General features: G+C 48.6%; 1 protein-coding gene across 1 annotated transcript in view; it reads left to right on the top strand.

Annotated features, from left to right (window-relative positions):
• The window catches only part of ST13 (ST13 Hsp70 interacting protein), a 271,413-nt gene that overhangs the window by 31,398 nt on the left and 219,412 nt on the right, over window positions 1-20,603 (top strand). The window contains exon 3 of the mRNA XM_063940373.1: window positions 221-287. Coding sequence (XP_063796443.1) covers window positions 221-287 — 67 coding nt within the window. The remainder of the gene's footprint in view (window positions 1-220; window positions 288-20,603) is intronic.

The raw sequence follows: 20,603 nt of genomic DNA, 5'->3' as shown, positions 1-20,603 counted from the left end.
CACATATTTTTTTTTTATTTTTTTTTAGCATTCTGCACTACTTTTGTTTTAAGCTTACCTTTTGTAATTTTATTTCCTTTTTAATATCTGTTAAAAAAAAAAAAAATTTACTGCCCAGCATGCATTGCATTTACTTTAAAAGAAATGTTTGGTTCATTTTCTAACTTTAAGCTTAACACCATTTTTTTTTTTTTATTATTATTTTTTTTTTAATTTATAGGATGACCCTGTGAAAGAAGAAACTGCCACAACTCCTCCAACACCAGAGAGTGAAGAAAGTGACTTGGGTAAGACCTAACTGAAACCTCCAATGCGCAGGGATCAAAGCTGTTTCTTCATGGTTTATGCTGGGCATACACACTACGATTATCTGTCCGTTACGCCTGATAACAGCAGTACGGACAGATAATTGTTGCATGTATGCGGCTGACCAATCAGAAAATATCGATCAGTCAGGCATGCTGGATCGTACAGCATGTCCGTCCAACGCAATATTTTTTTAAGTGTCCGGTTGTCCGCATCGTGCAGTGCATGCTCTGCCACGACCAACTGACAGACATTTCAATCTGGTGGACCATTATGCAATAGGTAGCATCAATCCTTGTGTATCTATGCCTCTTTCCCTATAGATTGTAAGCTTGCGAGCAGGGCCTTCCTACCTCTATATCTGTTTGTTTTTACCCAGTTTTGTTCTACTACTGTTGTTCTAATTGTAAAGCGCAACGGAATATGCTGCGCTATATAAGAAACTGTTATAAAAAAAAATAATAAATTTCCCCTATTTCTTTACATGAGAAGGACGGGCAAATGTCTCCTCCTCGGTGGCAGAGTGCCGATATCAGGTGTCATACACTGTGAGAGAGCTCTCAGCGTATGTCCTGGATATCTGCAGTGGCAAATAAAATGCCTGTCTGTTTAAAAGGGATTTTATTTGCCTGTGTATGCCCAGCATTAGATGATCGTACAAGGTTTTATTATAGTAAGCCACCAGAGAATTGATCCTACTAAAATTTCTTCACCAAGAAATTCAGAAGCATATGCGCTCTTTCTGCCAAAACAATAAGAGAAGATGTGTAGCATTTAGTCCACACTGCCAACAGTTGCTGGAGAAGCCTTGATGCATTTTACGGAGTTGATGTGCTATAGCAGTAGTTCATTTCCCTTAATGTCTGTGAAGTGGGAAGAGATGGATCATTCTCAATGAGTAATCGATTTGAGAGACTGTATGTTTAGGACACTGGTTTCCAAACTTTTTTGAGTCACGGCGCCCTAGAGTATCAGAATTTTTTTCACGGCACGCCTAGGCCAGAAATTTCTTATTGAGAAATTTAGAAAGAAATATTAAATTAAGTAGATTGTGTTTATATGTCATCCTTGGGCTCAATTGTGTGGTGAGGGGCAAGATTTGCTTCTGTTTGTCCCCATATGTTATGACTGACAGCTACTAGCACTAGTTTTGCCTATTATATTGACCATAAATAATTTGAATTGGTCCTGGACCACCAATCCAAGGCACTCCTGCAAGTGTCCGGGGCACCCCAGGGAGCCACGGCACACAGTTTGGGAACCACTGGTTTAGGAGCATGCACGTCCGAGCAAAGCTCCTCAAGACCTGGTTTCTCCCTGCAGTCATGCCAAAGTCTGTTTTTCTCTAACGTCCTAAGTGGATGCTGGGGACTCCGTCAGGACCATGGGGAATAGCGGCTCCGCAGGAGACAGGGCACAAAAATAAAGCTTTAGGATCAGGTGGTGTGTACTGGCTGCTCCCCCTATGACCCTCCTCCAAGCCTCAGTTAGGTTTTTGTGCCCGTCCGAGCAGGGTGCAATCTAGGTGGCTCTCCTAAAGAGCTGCTTAGAAAAAGTTTTTTAGGTTTTTTATTTTCAGTGAGTCCTGCTGGCAACAGGCTCACTGCATCGAGGGACTTAGGGGAGAGAATTTCAACTCACCTGCGTGCAGGATGGATTGGATTCTTAGGCTACTGGACACCATTAGCTCCAGAGGGAGTCGGAACACAGGTCTCACCCTAGGGTTCGTCCCGGAGCCGCGCCGCCGACCCCCCTTACAGATGCTGAAGATTGAAGGTCCGGAAACAGGCGGCAGAAGGCTCTTCAGTCTTCATGAAGGTAGCGCACAGCACTGCAGCTGTGCGCCATTGTTGTCACACACTTCACACCAGACGGTCACGGAGGGTGCAGGGCGCTGCTGGGGGCGCCCTGGGCAGCAATATATAATACCTTTTATGGCAAAAGAATACATCACATATAGCCATTGAGGCTATATGTATGTATTTAACCCATGCCAAATGTCTAAAACTCCGGGAGAAAAGCCCGCCGGAATAGGGGGCGGGGCTTATTCTCCTCAGCACACAGCGCCATTTTCCTGCTCAGCTCCGCTGTGAGGAAGGCTCCCAGGACTCTCCCCTGCACTGCACTACAGAAACAGGGTAAAACAGAGAGGGGGGGCATATTTTGGCGATATTTTTATATATTTAAGCGGCTATAAGGAACAACACTTATATAGGGTTGTTCCCATATATATTATAGCGCTTGGGTGTGTGCTGGCAAACTCTCCCTCTGTCTCCCCAAAGGGCTAGTGGGGTCCTGTCTTCGATAAGAGCATTCCCTGTGTGTCTGCTGTGTGTCGGTACGTGTGTGTCGACATGTATGAGGACGATGTTGGCGTGGAGGCAGAGCAATTGCCGATAATGGTGATGTCACCCCCCAGGGAGTCGACACCGGAATGGATGGCTTTGTTTATGGAATTACGTGATAATGTCAGCACATTACAAAAATCAGTCGGTCGACACAGACCCAGACACAGACACTGAATCTAGTGTCGACGGTGATGAAACAAACGTATTTTCAAGTAGGGCCACACGTTATATGATCACGGCAATGAAGGAGGCTTTGCATATCTCTGATACTACAAGTACCACAAAAAGGGGTATTATGTGGGGGGTGAAAAAACTACCTGTAGTTTTTCCTGAATCAGAGGAATTAAATGATGTATGTGATGAAGCGTGGGTTAACCCAGATAGAAAAATGCTAATTTCAAAGAAGTTATTAGCATTATACCCTTTCCCGCCAGAGGTTAGGGCGCGCTGGGAAACACCCCCTAGGGTGGATAAGGCGCTCACACGCTTATCAAAACAAGTGGCGTTACCGTCTCCTGATACGGCCGCCCTCAAGGATCCAGCAGATAGGAGGCTGGAAACTACCTTAAAAAGTATATACACACATACTGGTGTTATACTGCGACCAGCCATCGCCTCAGCCTGGATGTGCAGTGCTGGGGTCGTCTGGTTGGATTCCCTGACTGAAAATATTGATACCCTGGATAGGGACAGTATTTTATTGACTATAGAGCAATTAAAGGATGCTTTCCTTTATATGCGAGATGCGCAGAGAGATATTTGCACTCTGGCATCGAGAGTAAATGCGATGTCCATATCTGCCAGAAGGAGTTTATGGACGCGACAGTGGTCAGGTGATGCGGATTCCAAACGACATATGGAAGTATTGCCGTATAAAGGGGAGGAATTATTTGGCGTCGGTCTATCGGATCTGGTGGCTACGGCAACTGCCGGAAAATCCACTTTTTTACCTCAGACCCCCTCCCAACAGAAAAAGACACCGTCTTTTCAGCCGCAGTCCTTTCGTTCCTATAAGAACAAGCGGACAAAAGGACAGTCATATCTGCCTCGGGGCAGAGGAAGGGGTAAGAGAGGGCAGCAAGCAGCCCCTGCCCAGGAACAGAAGCCCTCCCAGGGTTCTGCAAAGCCCTCAGCATGACGCTGGGGCCTTACAAGCGGACTCAGGAACGGTGGGGGGTCGACTCAAGAATTTCAGCGCACAGTGGGCTTGCTCACAGGTGGACCCCTGGATTCTGCAGGTAGTATCTCAGGGTTACAGGTTGGAATTCGAGAAGTCTCCCCCTCGCCGGTTCCTAAAGTCTGCTTTGCCAACGTCTCCCTCAGACAGGGCGACGGTATTGGAAGCCATTCACAAGCTGTTTGCTCAGCAGGTGATAGTCAAGGTACCCCTCCTACAACAGGGAAAGGGGTATTACTCCACGCTATTTGTGGTACCAAAGCCGGACGGCTCGGTAAGACCTATTCTAAATCTCAAATCTTTGAACCTGTACATACAAAAATTCAAGTTCAAGATGGAGTCACTCAGAGCAGTGATAGCGAATCTGGAAGAAGGGGACTTTATGGTGTCCCTGGACATAAAGGACGCTTACCTGCATGTCCCAATTTGCCCTTCACATCAAGGGTACCTCAGGTTCGTGGTGCAAAACTCATTATCAGTTTCAGACGCTGCCGTTTGGATTGTCCACGGCACCTCGAGTCTTTACCAAGGTAATGGCCGAAATGATGATCCTTCTACGAAGAAGAGGCGTATTAATTATCCCTTACTTGGACGATCTCCTGATAAGGGCAAGATCCAGAGAACAGCTGGAAGACGGAGTAGCACTAACCCAACTAGTGCTGCAACAACACGGGTGGATTCTGAATTTTCCAAAATCTCAGTTGACCCCGACGACACGTCTGCTATTCCTGGGAATGATTCTGGACACGGTTCAGAAAAAGGTGTTTCTTCCGGAGGAGAAAGCCAGGGAGTTATCCGAACTTGTCAGGAACCTCCTAAAACCAGGGACAGTGTCTGTGCATCAATGCACAAGAGTCCTGGGAAAGATGGTGGCTTCTTACGAAGCGATTCCATTCGGCAGATTCCACGCACGAACTTTTCAGTGGGATCTGCTGGACAAATGGTCCGGATCGCATCTGCAGATGCATCAGCGGATAACCTTATCGCCACGGACAAGGGTGTCTCTTCTGTGGTGGTTGCAGAGTGCTCATCTGTTAGAGGGCCGCAGATTCGGCATACAGGACTGGGTCCTGGTGACCACGGATGCCAGTCTGAGAGGCTGGGGAGCGGTCACACAAGGAAGAAACTTCCAGGGAGTATGGTCAAGCCTGGAGATGTCTCTTCACATAAATATACTGGAGCTAAGAGCGATTTACAATGCTCTAAGTCTGGCAAAACCCCTGCTTCAGGGTCAGCCGGTGTTGATCCAGTCGGACAACATCACGGCAGTCGCCCACGTAAACAGACAGGGCGGCACAAGAAGCAGGACAGCAATGGCAGAAGCTGCAAGGATTCTTCGCTGGGCGGAAGATCATGTGATAGCACTGTCAGCAGTATTCATTCCGGGAGTGGACAACTGGGAAGCAGACTTCCTCAGCAGACACGATTTACACCCGGGAGAGTGGGGACTTCATCCAGAAGTCTTCCACATGATTGTGAACCGTTGGGAAAAACCAATGGTGGATATGATGGCGTCCCGCCTCAACAGAAAACTGGACAGGTATTGCGCCAGGTCAAGAGATCCTCAGGCAATAGCTGTGGACGCTCTGGTAACACCGTGGGTGTTCCAGTCAGTGTATGTGTTCCCTCCTCTGCCTCTCATACCAAAAGTACTGAGAATTATACGGCAAAAGGGAGTAAGAACGATACTAGTGGCTCCGGATTGGCCAAGAAGAACTTGGTACCCGGAACTTCAAGAGATGCTCACGGAGGATCCGTGGCCTCTACCTCTAAGACGGGACCTGCTTCAGCAGGGACCGTGTCTATTCCAAGACTTACCGCGGCTGCGTTTGACGGCATGGCGGTTGAACGCCGAATTCTAAAGGAAAAAGGCATTCCGGAAGAGGTCATTCCTACACTGGTAAAGGCCAGGAAGGAGGTGACTGCACAACATTATCACCGCATTTGGAGGAAATATGTTGCGTGGTGTGAGGCCAGGAAGGCCCCCACGGAGGAATTTCAACTGGGTCGATTCCTACATTTCCTGCAAACAGGATTGTCTATGGGCCTCAAATTGGGGTCCATTAAGGTTCAAATTTCGGCCCTGTCGATTTTCTTCCAAAAAGAATTGGCTTCAGTTCCTGAAGTCCAGACTTTTGTAAAAGGAGTACTACATATACAGCCCCCGGTTGTGCCCCCAGTGGCACCGTGGGATCTTAATGTAGTCTTGGATTTTCTCAAATCCCATTGGTTTGAGCCGCTCAAATCGGTGGAGCTGAAGTATCTCACATGGAAAGTAACCATGCTACTGGCCCTGGCTTCAGCCAGGAGAGTATCAGAATTGGCGGCTTTATAATATAAGAGCCCATATCTGATTTTCCATACGGACAGGGCAGAACTGCGGACGCGTCCTCATTTTCTGCCTAAGGTGGTGTCAGCGTTTCACCTGAACCAGCCTATTGTGGTGCCTGCGGCTACTAACGAGTTGGAGGATTCCAAGTTGTTGGACGTGGTCCGGGCATTGAAAATATATATTTCAAGAACGGCGGGAGTCAGAAAGTCTGACTCACTGCTTATATTGTATGCACCCAACAAGATGGGTGCTCCTGCTTCTAAGCAGACGATTGCTCGTTGGATTTGTAGCACAATTCAACTTGCACATTCTGTGGCAGGCTTGCCACAACCTAAATCTGTCAAGGCCCATTCCACAAAGAAAGTGGGCTCATCCTGGCCGGCTGCCCGGGGAGTCTCGGCATTACAACTCTGCCGAGCTGCTACTTGGTCAGGGACAAATACGTTTGCAAAATTCTACAAATTTGATACCCTGGCTGAGGAGGACCTTGAGTTCTCTCATTCGGTGCTGCAGAGTCATCCGCACTCTCCCGCCCGTTTGGGAGCTTTGGTATAATCCCCATGGTCCTGACGGAGTCCCCAGCATCCACTTAGGACGTTAGAGAAAATAAGAATTTACTTACCGATAATTCTATTTCTCGTAGTCCGTAGTGGATGCTGGGCGCCCATCCCAAGTGCGGATTGTCTGCAATACTTGTACATAGTTATTGTTACAAAAAAATCGGGTTGTTATTTGTTGTGAGCCGTCTGTTCAGAGGCTCCTACGTTTGTCATACTGTTAACTAGGTTCAGATCACAAGTTATACGGTGTGATTGGTGTGGCTGGTATGAGTCTTACCCGGGGTTCAATATCCTTCCTTATTGTGTACGCTCGTCCGGGCACAGTATCCTAACTGAGGCTTGGAGGAGGGTCATAGGGGGAGGAGCCAGTACACACCACCTGATCCTAAAGCTTTATTTTTGTGCCCTGTCTCCTGCGGAGCCGCTATTCCCCATGGTCCTGACGGAGTCCCCAGCATCCACTACGGACTACGAGAAATAGAATTATCGGTAAGTAAATTCTTATTTTAGCAAGTACATTCTCTCACAATTCAAAGGCCTGTTATTTAACTTATTCTTGTAGGTTAATGCAAAATTTCCCTATCCTCCTCAAGTAAGGTGAGGCATGCAGTCAAGTGGAGATGACTGGCTTTTATTCCGGCAATTTCTGATGTGATTTTTTTAGTGTAACTTAAGTTCAAGAGCCTGGAAATCCTGTTTGGCAGCTACTAAATGTTTTAGAGCAGTGGTTCCAAAACTCTGTCCTCGAGGTACCCTAACAGTCCAGGTTTTAAGGATATCTGTTATTGAGCAAAGATATTTTAATCAAATTGGCTGGGGTACTAATTAAGGCACCTATGCTCATGTATGGATAGTCGTAAAACCTGGACTGTTAAGAAGCCTTAAAGACAGAGGGGGTAATTCCAAGTTGATCGCAGCAGGACATTTTTTAGCAGTTGGGCAAAACCATGTGCACTGCAGGGGAGGCAGATATAACATGTACAGAGAGAATTAGATTTGGGTGTGGTGTGTTCAATCTGCAATCTAATTTGCAGTGTAAAAATAAAGCATCCAGTATATACCCTGCACAGAAACAAAATAACCCACCCAAATCTAACTCTTTCTGCACATGTTATATCTGCCTCCCCTGCAGTGCACATGGTTTTTTTGCCCAATTGCTAAAAAAAAATCCTGCTGCGATCAACTTGGAATTACCCCCAGAGTTTGGGAACCACTGTGGTAGAGGATTTTACCAATCTACTATAGCTTCCATAACCTTTTTGAGTTTGGCTATTCATGGGGGCATAGCCTAATAGCAGGTAATTGTAGGCCCGGACCTATTCAATCGGGTCCTACTGTATATCCCCCTCAAGGGTATCGTGGCTGCGATAAAAAGTCCATGTTAAAATGAGTCATTGAGATTTACTGTGCAAGGAAACACAGATGTCTGCTTTTTACTTAGAAACCTGGAGCATTTCCCAGTTTGGTAAACCCTGCACCTAATTGAATTTGCCACATAGGTTCCACTCCTGAATGGAAGGATGGGTTTTTTAGTTGGGGAATAAAATTGTTCATCACTTTAAAATGCTGATGCATGCTGAAACATGGAGATGGGCCTCTGGTACCAGCACTAGCTTTCTTTTGTTAATCTCTTGTGCATGATGGGAGCGAGATGTAATAAATTGTTACACTCAACATAATATTAGTTGATATTTTAAATCATTTAGGGCAGTTGCCAGCCATTGCTCCCACAGGTTAAACTGGTCTCTTGGGCACCTTCACATTGGTCTATTAAAGGGTGATGAATGATTTACACAGATTTCACGGCGGTAGACTACATAGTGCCTTTACCACTGCCAGGGGGCAGCAGAGTTACAATGACATGTTTCTCTTACGTCCTAGAGGATGCTGGGGACTCCGTAAGGACCATGGGGATAGACGGGCTCCGCAGGAGACATGGGCACTAAAAAAGAACTTTAGGTATGGGTGTGCACTGGCTCCTCCCTCTATGCCCCTCCTCCAGACCTCAGTTTATTACTGTGCCCAGAGGAGACTGGGTGCATTACAGGGAGCTCTCCTGAGTTTCCTGAAAAGAAAGTATTTTGTTAGGTTTTTTTATTTTAAGGGAGCCTGCTGGCAACAGACTCCCTGCATCGAGGGACTGAGGGGAAAGAAACAGACCTACTTTAATGTTAGGCTCTGTTTCTTAGGCTACTTGACACCATTAGCTCCAGAGGGAATGGAACGCAGGTCTCACCCTCGCCGTTCGTCCCAGAGCCGCGCCGCTGTCCTCCTCGCAGAGCCGGAAGATAGAAGCCGGGTGAGTATGTGAAGAAAGAAGACTTCAGAGGCGGTAGAAAACTTCAGATCTTCATAGAGGTAACGCACAGCAGTAACGCTGTGCGCCATTGCTCCCACACAGCACACACATGGCAGTCACTGTAAGGGTGCAGGGCGCAGGGGGGGCGCCCTGGGAAGCAATAAGGACCTCCAAATCTGGCTTAAATAGTGATATACAGGCTAGGCACTGTATATATGAGACCCCCGCCAGTTTTCTGAAATTTTTCAGCGGGACCGAAGCCCGCCACTGAGGGGGCGGAGCTTGTTCCTCAGCACTCACCAGCTCCATTTTCTCCACAGCACAGCGCTGAGAGGAAGCTCCCCGGACTCTCCCCTGCTTACCACGGTGAAAGAGGGCTTTTAAGAAGGGGGGGGGGGGGCATAATTTGGCGCAAAATAGATAACAGCGCTATCTGGGTAGACATACTGTGTTTCTCTGACGTCCTAAGTGGATGCTGGGGACTCCGTCAGGACCATGGGGAATAGCGGCTCCGCAGGAGACAGGGCACAAAAGTAAAAGCTTTAGGATCAGGTGGTGTGCACTGGCTCCTCCCCCTATGACCCTCCTCCAAGCCTCAGTTAGATTTTTGTGCCCGGCCGAGAAGGGTGCAATCTAGGTGGCTCTCCTAAAGAGCTGCTGCTGCTTAGAGTAAAAGTTTTGTTAGGTTTTTTTATTTTCAGTGAGTCCTGCTGGCAACAGGCTCACTGCATCGAGGGACTTAGGGGAGAGAAGTGAACTCACCTGCGTGCAGGATGGATTGGCTTCTTAGGCTACTGGACACCATTAGCTCCAGAGGGAGTCGGAACACAGGTCTCACCCTGGGGTTCGTCCCGGAGCCGCGCCGCCGACCCCCTTGCAGATGCCGAAAAGTGAAGAGGTCCAGAAACCGGCGGCAGAAGACTTTTCAGTCTTCATAAGGTAGCGCACAGCACTGCAGCTGTGCGCCATTGTTGTCAGCACACTTCATAGCAGCGGTCACTGAGGGTGCAGGGCGCTGGGGGGGGGCGCCCTGGGCAGCAATGATAGTACCTTATTCTGGCTAAAAATACATCACATATAGCCCCTGGGGGCTATATGGATGTATTTAACCCCTGCCAGGTCTCAGAAAAACGGGAGAAGAAGCCCGCCGAAAAGGGGGCGGGGCCTATTCTCCTCAGCACACAGCGCCATTTTCCCTCACAGAAATGCTGGTGGGAAGGCTCCCAGGCTCTCCCCTGCACTGCACTACAGAAACAGGGTTAAAACAGAGAGGGGGGGGGCACTTATTTGGCGATATGTATATATATATAATAAAATGCTATAAGGGAAAAACACTTATATAAAAGTTGTCCCTGTATAATTATAGCGTTTTTGGTGTGTGCTGGCAAACTCTCCCTCTGTCTCCCCAAAGGGCTAGTGGGGTCCTGTCCTCTATCAGAGCATTCCCTGTGTGTGTGCTGTGTGTCGGTACGTGTGTGTCGACATGTATGAGGACGATGTTGGTGAGGAGGCGGAGCAATTGCCTGTAATGGTGATGTCACTCTCTAGGGAGTCGACACCGGAATGGATGGCTTATTTAAGGAATTACGTGATAATGTCAACACGCTGCAAGGTCGGTTGACGACATGAGACGGCCGGCAAACCAATTAGTACCTGTCCAGGCGTCTCAAACACCGTCAGGGGCGTTAAAACGTCCTTTTACCTCAGTCGGTCGACACAGACACGGACACTGACTCCAGTGTCGACGGTGAAGAACAAACGTATTTTCCTTTAGGGCCACACGTTACTTGTTAAGGGCAATGAAGGAGATGTTACATATTTCTGATACTACAAGTACCACAAAAAAGGGTATTATGTGGAGTGTGAAAAAACTACATGTGGTTTTTCCTGAATCAGATAAATTAAATGAAGTGTGTGATGATGCGTGGGTTTCCCCCGATAGAAAATTATTGGCGGTATACCCTTTCCCGCCAGAAGTTATGGCGCGTTGGGAAACACCCCTTAGGGTGGATAAGGCGCTCACACGCTTATCAAAACAAGTGGCGTTACCGTCTCCAGATACGGCCGCCCTCAAGGAGCCAACTGATAGGAGGCTGGAAAATATCCTAAAAAGTATATACACACATACTGGTGTTATACTGCGACCAGCGATCGCCTCAGCCTGGATGGGCAGCGCTGGGGTGGCTTGGTCGGATTCCCTGACTGGAAATATTGATACCCTTGACAGGGACAGTATTTTATTGACTATAGAGCATTTAAAGGATGCATTTCTATATATGCGAGATGCACAGAGGGATATTTGCACTCTGGCATCAAGAGTAAGTGCGATGTCCATATCTGCCAGAAGATGTTTATGGACACGACAGTGGTCAGGTGATGCAGATTCCAAACGGCACATGGAAGTATTGCCGTATAAAGGGGAGGAGTTATTTGGGGTCGGTCCATCGGATCTGGTGGCCACGGCAACAGCTGGAAAATCCACCTTTTTACCACAAGTCACATCTCAGCAGAAAAAGACATCGTCTTTTCAGCCTCAGTCCTTTCGTCCCCATAAGGGAAGAAGACTGCAGCAGGCAGCCCATTCCCAGGAACAGAAGCCTTCCACCGCTTCTGCCAAGTCCTCAGCATGACGCTGGGGCCGTACAAACAGGTGCGGTGGGGGGTCGTCTCAAGAGTTTCAGCACGCAGTGGGCTTACTCGCAAGTGGACCCCTGGATCCTACAAGTAGTATCCCAGGGGTACAGATTGGAAATTCGAGACGTCTCCCCCTCGCAGGTTCCTGAAGTTTGCTTTACCAACGTCTCCCTCCGACAGGGAGGCAGTATTGGAAACAATTCACAAGCTGTATTCCCAGCAGGTGATAATCAAAGTACCCCTCCTACAACAAGGAAAGGGGTATTATTCCACACTATATTGTGGTACTGAAGCCAGACGGCTCGGTGAGACCTATTCTAAATCTGAAATATTTGAACACTTACATACAAAGGTTCAAATCAAGATGGAGTCACTCAGAGCAGTGATAGCGAACCAGAAAGAAGGGGACTATATGTGTCCCTGGACATCAAGGATGCTTACCTCCATGTCCCAATTTGCCCTTCTCACCAAGGGTACCTCAGGTTCGTGGTACAAAACTGTCACTATCAGTTTCAGACGCTGCCGTTTGGATTGTCCACGGCACCCCGGGTCTTTACCAAGGTAATGGCCGAAATGATGATTCTTCTTCAAAGAAAAGGCGTCTTAATTATCCCTTACTTGGACGATCTCCTGATAAGGGCAAGGTCCAGAGAACAGTTGGAGGTCGGAGTAGCACTATCTCAAGTAGTTCTACGACAGCACGGGTGGATTCTAAATATTCCAAAATCGCAGCTGTCTCCGACGACACGTCTGCTGTTCCTAGGGATGATTCTGGACACAGTCCAGAAAAGGGTGTTTCTCCCGGAGGAGAAAGCCAGGGAGTTATCCGAGCTAGTCAGGAACCTCCTAAAACCAGGCCAAGTGTCAGTGCATCAATGCACAAGGGTCCTGGGAAAAATGGTGGCTTCTTACGAAGCGATTCCATTCGGCAGATTCCACGCAAGAACTTTTCAGTGGGATCTGCTGGGAAAATGGTCCGGATCGCATCTTCAGATGCATCAGCGGATAACCCTGTCTCCAAGGACAAGGGTGTCTCTTCTGTGGTGGCTGCAGAGTGCTCATCTACTAAAGGGCCACAGATTCGGCATTCAGGACTGGGTCCTGGTGACCACGGATGCCAGCCTGAAAGGCTGGGGAGCAGTCGCACAAGGAAAAAATTTCCAGGGAGTGTGATCAAGTCTGGAGACTTCTCTCCACATAAATATACTGGAGCTAAGAACAATTTACAATGCTCTAAGCTTAGCAAGACCTCTGCTTCAAGGTCAGCCGGTATTGATCCAGTGGGACAACATCACGGCAGTCGCCCACGTAAACAGACAGGGCGGCACAAGAAGCAGGAGGGCAATGGCAGAAACTGCAAGGATTCTTCGCTGGGCGGAAAATCATGTGATAGCACTGTCAGCAGTGTTCATTCCGGGAGTGGACAACTGGGAAGCAGACTTCCTCAGCACGACCTCCACCCGGGAGAGTGGGGACTTCATCGGGAAGTCTTCCACATGATTGTGAACCGTTGGGAAAGACCAAAGGTGGACATGATGGCGTCCCGCCTGAACAAAAAACTGGACAGGTATTGCGCCAGGTCAAGAGACCCTCAGGCAATAGCTGTGGACGTTCTGGTAACACCGTGGGTGTACCAGTCGGTGTATGTGTTCCCTCCTCTGCTTCTCATACCTAAGGTACTGAGAATTATAAGACGTAGAGGAGTAAGAACTATACTCGTGGCTCCGGATTGGCCAAGAAGGACTTGGTACCCGGAACTTCAAGAGATGCTCACAGAGGACTCATGGCCTCTGCCGCTAAGAAGGGACTTGCTTCAGCAAGTACCATGTCTGTTCCAAGACTTACCGCGGCTGCGTTTGACGGCATGGCGGTTGAACGCCGGATCCTAAGGGAAAAAGGCATTCCGGAAGAGGTCATTCCTACCCTGGTCAAAGCCAGGAAGGAGGTGACCGCACAACATTATCACCACATGTGGCGAAAATATGTTGCGTGGTGTGAGGCCAGGAAGGCCCCACGAAGAAATTTCAACTCGGTCGATTCCTGCATTTCCTGCAAACAGGAGTGTCTATGGGCCTCAAATTGGGGTCCATTAAGGTTCAAATTTCGGCCCTGTCGATTTTCTTCCAGAAAGAATTGGCTTCAGTTCCTGAAGTCCAGAAGTTTGTCAAGGGAGTACTGCATATACAACCCCCTTTTGTGCCTCCAGTGGCACTGTGGGATCTCAACGTAGTTCTGGGATTCCTCAAATCACATTGGTTTAAACCGCTCAAATCTGTGGATTTGAAATATCTCACATGGAAAGTGACCATGATGTTGGCCTTGGCCTCGGCCAGGCGAGTGTCAGAATTGGCAGCTTTGTCTCACAAAAGCCCATATCTGATTGTCCATTCGGACAGTGCAGAGCTGCGGACTCGTCCCCAGTTTCTCCCTAAGGTGGTGTCAGCGTTTCACCTGAACCAGCTTATTGTGGTACCTGCGGCTACTAGGGACTTGGAGGACTCCAAGTTGCTAGATGTTGTCAGGGCCCTGAAAATATAGGTTTCCAGGACGGCTGGAGTCAGGAAAACTGACTTGCTGTTATCCTGTATGCACCCAACAAACTGGGTGCTCTTGCTTCTAAGCAGACGATTGCTAGTTGGATGTGTAGTACAATTCAGCTTGCACATTCTGTGGCAGGTCTGCCACAGCCAAAATATGTAAATGCCCATTCCACAAGGAAGGTGGGCTCATCTTGGGCGGCTGCCCGAGGGGTCTCGGCTTTACAACTTTGCCGAGCTGCTACTTGGTCAGGGACACACCCTGGCTGAGGAGGACCTGGAGTTCTCTCACTCGGTGCTGCAGAGTCATCCGCACTCTCCCGCCCGTTTGGGAGCTTTGGTATAATCCCCATGGTCCTGACGGAGTCCCCAGCATCCACTTAGGACGTCAGAGAAAATAAGAATTTACTTACCGATAATTCTATTTCTCGTAGTCCGTAGTGGATGCTGGGCGCCCATCCCAAGTGCGGATTGTCTGCAATACTTGTACATAGTTATTGTTACAAAAATCGGGTTATTATTGTTGTGAGCCATCTTTTCAGAGGCTCCGCTGTTATCATGCTGTTACCTGGGTTCAGATCACAGGTTGTACAGTGTGATTGGTGTGGCTGGTATGAGTCTTACCCAGGATTCAAAATCCTTCCTTATTGTGTACGCTCGTCCGGGCACAGTATCCTAACTGAGGCTTGGAGGAGGGTCATAGGGGGAGGAGCCAGTGCACACCACCTGATCCTAAAGCTTTTACTTTTGTGCCCTGTCTCCTGCGGAGCCGCTATTCCCCATGGTCCTGACGGAGTCCCCAGCATCCACTACGGACTACGAGAAATAGAATTATCGGTAAGTAAATTCTTATTTTTTTCCCTGGTTGGATATGTGGAATGTTTTAAGTGCTAATGTGAATTTATTGCACACAAGGTTGGACAAAGCTGAGTCCAAGGGATGTACAGGGTGTCAAGCCCTGCCTGCCCCTATGTCACAGGGACCTTCGGGGTCTCAAAAGCGCCCACTATCCCAAATAGTAGACACGGATACCGACACGGATTCTGACTCCAGTGTCGACTACGATGATGCAAAGTTACAGCCAAAATTGGCTAAAAGAATTCAATATTTGATTATTGCAATAAAAGATGTTTTGCATATCACAGAGGACCCCCCTGTCCTTGACACGAGGGTTCACATGTATAAGGAAAAGAAACCTGAGGTAACCTTTCCCCCTTCTCATGAGCTGAACGAGTTATTTGAAAAGGCTTGGGAATCTCCAGCCAAAAAACTGCAGATTCCCAAAAGGATTCTTATGGCGCATCCTTTCCCGAATAAGGACAGGATACGGTGGGAATCCGCCCCAAGGGTGGACAAAGCGTTGACACGCTTATCCAAAAAGGTAGCGCTGCCATCCCAAGATACGGCTACCCTCAGGGATCCTGCTGATCGCAAGCAGGAGACTCCCTTGAAGTCCATTTACACACATTCTGGTACCTTACTCAGACCGGCGATAGCGTCGGCTTGGGTTTGTAGCGCTGTAATAGCGTGGACAGATACCTTATCGGCGGAAATTGATACCCTGGATAAGGATACCATGTTATTGACCCTGGGTCATATTAAAGATGCTGTCTTATATATGAGAGATGCTCAGAGACATTGGCCTACTGGGTTCTAGAGTCAACGCTATGGCGATTTCTGCTAGACGAGTCCTATGGACCCGGCAATGGACAAGTGATGCCGACTCAAAGAGGCATATGGAGGTTTTACATTACAGGGGTGAGTAATTGTTTGGGGAAGGTCTCTTGGACCTGGTTTCCACAGGTACGGCAGGTAAATCAAATTTTTTGCCTTATATTCCCTCACAGCCTAAGAGAGCGCCACATTATCAGATGCAGTCCTTTCGGTCAAATAGAGTACGAGGATCGTCCTTTCTTGGCAGAGGGAAAAAGCTGCCTACCACAGCTAGTTCCCAGTAGCAGAAGTCCTCCCCGGCCTCTACAAAATCCACCGCATGACGCTGGGGCTCCGCAGATGGAGTCCGCCCCAGTGGGGGCACGTCTTCGACTTTTCAGCCACATCTGGGTTCACTCACAGGTGGATCCCTGGGCAATAGAAATTGTTTCCCAGGGGTACAAGCTGGAATTCGAAGAGGTGCCTCCTCGCCGGTTTTTCAAATCGGCCCTGCCAGCTTCTCCCCCAGAAAGGGAGATAGTTTTAAATGCGATTCACAAATTGTGTATTCAACAGGTGGTGGTCAAAGTTCCCCTGCTTCAACAAGGGAAGGGGTATTACTCAACCCTGTTTGTAGTCCCGAAACCGGACGGTTCGGTCAGACCAATTCTAAATTTAAAATCCTCGAACCTATACTTGAAAAGGTTCAAGTTCAAGATGGAATCGCTCAGAGCGATCATCGCCAGCCTAGAAGGGGGGGATTTTATGGTATCACTGGACATAAAGGATGCATACCTTCATGTTCCCATTTATCCACCTCATCAGGCATACCTGAGATTTGCGGTACAGGAGTGTCATTACCAATTTCAGACGTTGCCGTTTGGGCTTTCCACGGCCCCGAGGATTTTCACCAAGGTAATGGCGGAGATGATGGTGCTCCTGCGCAAGTAGGGTGTCACAATTATCCCGTACTTGGACGATCTCCTCATAAAAGCGAGATCACGAGAGCAGTTGTTAAACAGCGTGTCACTTTCAATGAAGGTGTTGCAGCAACACGGCTGGATTCTCAATTTCCCAAAGTCACAGTTGGTTCCTACGACTCATTTGACCTTCTTAGGCATGATTCTGGATACGGACCAGAAAAGGGTTTATCTTCCGATAGAAAAGGCCCAGGAACTCATGACTCTGGTCAGGGACCTATTGAAGCCAAAACAGGTGTCAGTGCATCACTGCACTCGAGTCCTGGGAAAGATGGTGGCGTCTTACGAGGCCATTCCCTTCGGCAGGTTCCATGCGAGGACTTTCCAATGGGACCTACTGGACAAGTGGTCCGGGTCACATCTACAGATTCATCAGTTGATCACCCTGTCCCCCAGGGCCAGGGTATCTCTCCTGTGGTGGCTGCAGAGTGCTCACCTTCTAGAGGGTCGCAGGTTCGGCATTCAGGATTGGATTCTGGTAACCACGGACGCGAGCTTCCGAGGTTGGGGAGCAGTCACACAGGGAAGAAACTTCCAAGGTCTTTGGTCAAGCCAGGAGACTTGTCTTCACATCAACGTCCTGGAGCTGAGGGCCATATACAACACCCTTCGTCAAGCGGAGACTTTTCTTCGCGATCTACCAGTTCTGATTCAGTCAGACAACATCACCGCAGTGGCTCATGTAAACCGCCAAGGCGGCACAAGGAGCAGAGTGGCCATGACGGAAGCCACCAGGATTCTTCACTGGGTGGAAAATCATGTCAGCGCACTGTCAGCAGTGTTCATTCTGGGGGTGGACAACTGGGAAGCAGACTTCCTCAGCAGACACGATCTACATCCAGAAGGGTGGGGACTTCATCAGGAAGTCTTCGCACAGATTGCAAGTCGGTGGGGACTGCCCCAAATAGACATGATGGCGTCCCGCCTCAACAAAAAACTACAGAGGTATTGCGCCAGGTCAAGAGACCCTCAGGCGGTGGCAGTGGACGCCCTGGTGACACCGTGGGTGTTCCAGTCGGTCTATGTGTTTCCTCCTCTTCCTCTCATCCCCAAGGTGTTGAGAATCATAAAAAAAAAGAGGAGTACAGACAATTCTCATTGTTCCAGACTGGCCGCGAAGGGCCTGGTATCCGGATCTGCAGGAAATGCTCACAGAAGATCCGTGGCCCCTTCCGCTAAGACAGGACCTGTTGCAACAGGGGCACTGTCTGTTCCAAGACTTACCGCGGCTGCGTTTGACGGCATGGCGGTTGAACGCCGGATCCTAGCGGAAAAGGGTATTCCGGATGAGGTCATTCCTACTCTGATAAAGGCTAGGAAGGACGTGACCGCTAAACATTATCACCGTATATGGCGGAAGTATGTTTCTTGGTGTGAGGCCAGGAAGGCTCCTACGGAAGGATTCCATCTGGGCCGTTTCCTTCACTTCCTACAAACTGGAGTGAATTTGGGTCTAAAATTAGGCTCCATTAATGTTCAGATTTCGGCCCTATCCATTTTCTTTCAGAAGGAATTAGCTTCTCTCCCAGAAGTACAGACTTTTGTGAAGGGAGTGCTGCATATTCAGCCTCCTTTTGTACCTCCGGTGGCGCCTTGGGACCTTAACGTGGTGTTGAGTTTCCTTAAGTCCCACTGGTTTGAACCACTTAAAACGGTGGAATTAAAGTATCTCACTTGGATAGTGGTTATGTTGTTGGCCTTGGCTTCGGCTAGGCGAGTGTCGGAGTTGGCGGCTTTGTCTCACTGGTTTTCCATGTGGATAGAGCAGAATTGCGGACTCGTCCTCAATTCTTGCCAAAAGTGGTTTAATCTTTTTATATGAACCAACCTATTGTGGTGCCTGTGGCTACGCGAGACTTGGAGGATTCCGAGTCCCTTGATGTAGTCAAGGTTTTGAAAATTTACGTGGCCAGAACGGCTCGGGTCAGAAAAACAGAGGCACTGTTTGTCCTGTATGCAGCTAACAAGGTTGGCGCTCCTGCTTCTAAGCAGACTATTGCTCGCTGGATCTGTAACACAATTCAGACCAGCAACCAGCCACCACCCATCCCTTGCCACCCCTCCCCTTCCCTCTTACCAACTCTGACATCTTTCTCCCATGTATCTGGCGAGGAAGTCATGGCCCTCATCCGTTCCTCCCCCCCCCCACAACCTCCCCGCTCGACCCTATCCCCTCCCACCTCCTCCGTTACCTCTCCCCTTCTGCCTGTTCCCATCTTGCCCACCTTCTCAATCTCTCCCTTTCATCAGGCACTGTCCCCTCTGCCTTCAAGCGTGCTCTTGTCTCCCCTATTCTTAAAAAACCTACCCTTGATCCTAACACTCTCTCCAACTATCGACCCATCTCTCTCCTCCCCTTTGCCTCCAAACTTCTTGAGCGTATTGTCTATAATCGCCTCACTGCCTTTCTTTCCTCTCACTCACTGCTTGACCCATTCCAGTCTGGTTTCCGTTCTCTCCACTCCACTGAAACTGCCCTCACAAAAGTCTGCAATGACCTCCATGCAGCCAAATCTAAGGGCCACTACTCTCTGCTTATTCTTCTTGACCTCTCTGCTGCTTTTGACACTGTGGACCATCCTCTCCTTCTGCAAATCCTTCACTCTCTTGGTCTGCGTGATACTGCCCTCTCCTGGCTGTCCTCCTACCTCTCTGATCGTTCCTTCTCTGTCTCCTCTCATGATGCTACCTCCCCCCCACTTCCACTAACTGTTGGTGTCCCCCAAGGCTCTGTTCTTGGTCCTCTCCTTTTCTCTCTCTATACGTCCTCTTTAGGTGAACTCATTAGTTCTTTTAACTTCCAATATCACCTCTATGCTGATGACACTCAAATCTACCTCTCCTCCCCTGATCTCTCCACGGCTCTCCTCACTCGTACCTCAAACTGTCTTTCTGCTATCTCTTCCTGGATGTCTCAGCGCTTTCTTAAACTCAACATGTCTAAGACTGAGCTGATCATCTTCCCACCCTCCCGCACAGCCTCACCTCCCACAATCTCATTATCCATTGATGGCACGACTATCTCCCCTAGCCCCCAAGTACGCTGTCTTGGCGTAATCCTTGACTCCTCCCTCTCCTTCAAACCACATATTCAGCACCTCTCACAAACCTGTCATTTTCATCTCAAAAACATTTCTAGAATCAGACCTTTTCTCACACAGGATGCCACTAAGATCATTATTCACTCACTGATTATTTCCAGACTGGACTACTGTAATCTCCTCTTAACTGGCCTCCCTGACAATCACCTCTCTCCACTCCAATCTATCCTCAATGCTGCTGCCCGGCTCATCTTCCTCACCAAACGCACTACGTCTACCTCCCCCCTCCTACAGGCCCTCCACTGGCTTCCCTTCCCTTTCAGAATCCAATTCAAACTTCTCACACTCACTTACAAAGCACTCACCCACTCCTCTCCCATCTACATCTCTGACCTTATCTCCCTTTACTCTCCCACCCGTCCTCTTCGCTCTGCTAATGCACGCCGTCTCTCCTGTCTTCTGATTACTTCCTCCCACTTCTATCTCCAAGATTTTTCACGTGCTGCTCCATTTCTCTGGAATTCTTTACCTCTCCCCCTCAGACTCTCCACCTCTCTACAAAACTTCAAACGGGCTCTTAAGACCCATTTCTTTACCAAACGTAGCCAAATCTCATCCTAACCCTCTGTTCCATGCTCTCTATGTACCCCATCTGTGTCACCCCTGTCTGTCTACCCCTCCCCTTAGAATGTAAGCTCTCACGAGTAGGGCCCTCTTCCCTCATGTGCTTATAATT

The sequence above is a fragment of the Pseudophryne corroboree genome, chromosome 9, assembly GCF_028390025.1.
Source record: "Pseudophryne corroboree isolate aPseCor3 chromosome 9, aPseCor3.hap2, whole genome shotgun sequence".
Classification (NCBI taxonomy): Eukaryota; Metazoa; Chordata; class Amphibia; order Anura; family Myobatrachidae; genus Pseudophryne; species Pseudophryne corroboree.
Note: the sequence above shows the minus strand (reverse complement) of the source record. Positions and strands in the feature narration are given on the sequence as shown.